The sequence below is a fragment of the Mesitornis unicolor genome, unplaced genomic scaffold (assembly GCF_000695765.1).
Source record: "Mesitornis unicolor isolate BGI_N332 unplaced genomic scaffold, ASM69576v1 scaffold11190, whole genome shotgun sequence".
Classification (NCBI taxonomy): domain Eukaryota; kingdom Metazoa; phylum Chordata; class Aves; order Mesitornithiformes; family Mesitornithidae; genus Mesitornis; species Mesitornis unicolor.
In genome coordinates this window covers 3122-5950 of record NW_010156251.1, presented here as the reverse complement: position 1 = coordinate 5950, position 2829 = coordinate 3122, and the positions used below count along the sequence as shown (strand labels likewise).

The window sequence follows — 2829 nt, the reverse complement described above, 5'->3', positions numbered from 1 at the left end:
GCCCCATCGAGGCGGTGGAAGGCAGGCACTGCCCACACCTGCCGCACCTGCAGCAGCGGGATTCCCTCCGCCCGCTGCTTTCACTTTCCTCTTTCCAGATCCTCCAGGCCGTGGATTTTCCTGCCAACCTGAAAGTGCAATCACAGCAGCATAAAAGCCGGAGGAGATGGGGCAGAGAGGCAGCTACGGCGAGGAAGACGAAGCAGCTCCCCAGGACCATCCACCAGCACAGGAGCCCCACAGCCGAGCAAGTGATCCACAGCAACACTGTCAGGCATCTCCACATCAGGGATTTAGCAGATCCAACCCGGAGCACTCTGGTTCATCTTGTCTCGCTTCTTACACCACAGACCCCTCATCCCATCGTAACCCACTCAGGGGCAAGCTCTCGTTGGCAAAATGTTGCACCTCGGCTTCACCCCACTGCTGATGCTGGCACTGGGGGCCAGCCTCGGGGCCACCTTCCCCCAGGGTGCCCTGCAGAAGAGCTGCAGCCTGTCCAAGTACCGGTTCCTCGCACCCCACGAGCTGAAGGCTGTGCAGAAGATGAAGGAACAGTTTGTGAGTACCACTGGCAATGGGGGACTATGGGCTGGTGGGGGGGTGAGGCAGAGGGGATGCCAAATTCCAAAGCCTGAGTGACAAGGTGGATGTTTTCTGGGGCAGTTTGGGGATGAGGAGGATGTTTTCCAAGAGAGTATAAGGACAAGAAGGGTGCTGGGCCAAAGTCCATCCTGGTTTCAAATCTCTCAAGGCTGACCAGGGTTGCACAACATCGCCAAAAATCAAGATGAGAGTTTTTCAATCTGTCCCTCTCATGGTTTTTGCCTGCAGGAGGGCATCATGCTGCTGTCGGAACTAAAATGCAACACCAGGGTCTTCCGTCGGAAGTGGAACACAGCAGAGCTATCGGTAAGAGTAAGATGATGCTATTAAAAAAGGGGGTACACCCCCCTCCAGCCGGGACCTCCTGTCAGCTGGTCCCACCTCCATCCACACCCTGTGGCAAGCCCTGGGGCCCTGACTGGGATGCTTCTGCCTACAGGTGCCCGACCGAGTGATGCTGGTGGAAGCAGAGCTGGACCTCACCATTGCCATGCTGGGGCTCCCCACCACCCCTGAGTTTGCTGAGACGCACCAGCGGCCTCTGGCCTTCCTCACCCAAGCTCGGGAGGACCTGCGAGGCTGCGTAAGTGCCCCTCAAAACCCACCAGCCTCGGTGCAGATGGCAGCACCGCAGGACATCACCAGTGCTTACACAGCTGCTTTCCTTGCAGATGGCCATGAAGGCTCCTTTGCATCAGCCCTCCGGGAAACTGAGGCACTGGCTGCAGAAGCTGCAGACAGCCAAGGAAACAGTAAGTCAGGGAGCGTGGCGAGGGGGTTTTGGGGTGTCAGCAACCGCATGGTTGCACGGGGCCTGCTGCACCCCATCTCCAGTGCTGACCAGTCCCTTCTCCCTGCCACAGGAGACCACTGGCTGCCTGGAGGCCTCCACCATCATCCACATCTTCCAAGTGCTGGATGACCTGCGATGCGCAGCACTCCAGGAGCAATGCACTTAGCCCCCGCCAGCAGCATGGTTGGCACAGCATGGCATGGCATGGCACAGTGCTCACCAGCCCCAGAGGATGCCCTGAGGACTGGGAAAAAATGATTTTTATTGCATTGCTGGACTGTACTTCCTATTTAAGCACTTTTCTTATTGATGTGAGCTCAGGGAGCAATTCTTCTTTCACAGACTTTTAAATTATTGTGTATTTATAAATGGCTTGGGAAGTGGTAAAGAAACGTTGTTCCTGAAAGATGCTGTTCGATGGGGAGGAATGTATTTATTTGGTATCTTTGTTTTGTTGGTTTTCAAAACACTGACTGTTTTTAAGGAAATCTATTTTTGTGCATACTATTTATTACAGAGTATATTATGTATATTTGCCTGCATAACTTATTTTTTTTACATACTATTTAATATGAAAAATAAAATAGATACCATAAACAGACAAGGTGCCATCATATGTTTTTACTACGTTTTGTTATAATGCCATCACTTTGGACAAGCAAGTTACTAGGGGTGAAGGACGATATCAAGGCGAATTTGGAGCATTTGAAAATTAGCAAACCTTTAGCACCTGTGTTCACCTCCAGCTGTCTGAGTTTGCCTTCGGGATGGGTCTCTCTCTGCCTGCTTGGAGACAGATGCCTGTGCTGGGTGGCACAAACCAGGGCATGAAGCCTGGAGGAGCCCACAGCCTAACACCACGCTCGCATCCTGGTATAGGCTGAGCAAGCCTCTGGGTTGGGCCATCCCAGAAGCTCTCAGAAGATCTTTGATTTCATCACCAAACCAGCAGTCAGGATGGGCAAGGAGCTGGGGAAAGCAGGCACCCAGCGGGGAGAGGATGAACAGGACCGGTGAGCAGGCCCAAACCTCATTCAATCTTCATTTTCGCAGGTTGGAGAGATGGTTCTTTGGAGACAGGTCACCAGGGGAGGGCAGCCAGCAACGGGGGATGCGTGTATGTGTGATGGCCACAAATGGGATGAGCAGTCACCTGAACCTGGGGACCACCCAAGGCCTGGGGAACCAAAAGGTGCAGGTTTTGGTGGCAGGGAGGAAAGAAGCACAGAGGAGCTGTTGTGTGCTTGAGGCTGGGGTAGTTTTGAGGTTGTTGCTTTTAGGTTGCAGGGATGGTGACTGAGCTGCCAGGGGCTGAGCTGCAGCATGGCCATGACTTCCCACAGACAGCTGGGGATGTGAGCAATGAACGCTTGTCATGAAGCGTGTTCCAGGTAAAGCCAGCCTTGCAAGGAGGCTGTCAAAATGAAACT

The 2829-nt window shown here is 53.4% G+C and overlaps 1 protein-coding gene across 1 annotated transcript; it reads left to right on the top strand.

The window, feature by feature from the left end:
* The first annotated feature begins 399 nt into the window (after window positions 1-399).
* Window positions 400-1565, top strand: LOC104541469 (interferon lambda-3-like). The gene is made up of 5 exons (XM_010185572.1): window positions 400-561; window positions 835-912; window positions 1046-1189; window positions 1278-1358; window positions 1470-1565. The coding sequence occupies exons 1-5, from the start codon at window positions 400-402 to the stop codon at window positions 1563-1565; spliced, it is 561 nt and encodes a 186-aa protein (XP_010183874.1).
* The last annotated feature ends 1264 nt before the right edge of the window (window positions 1566-2829 follow it).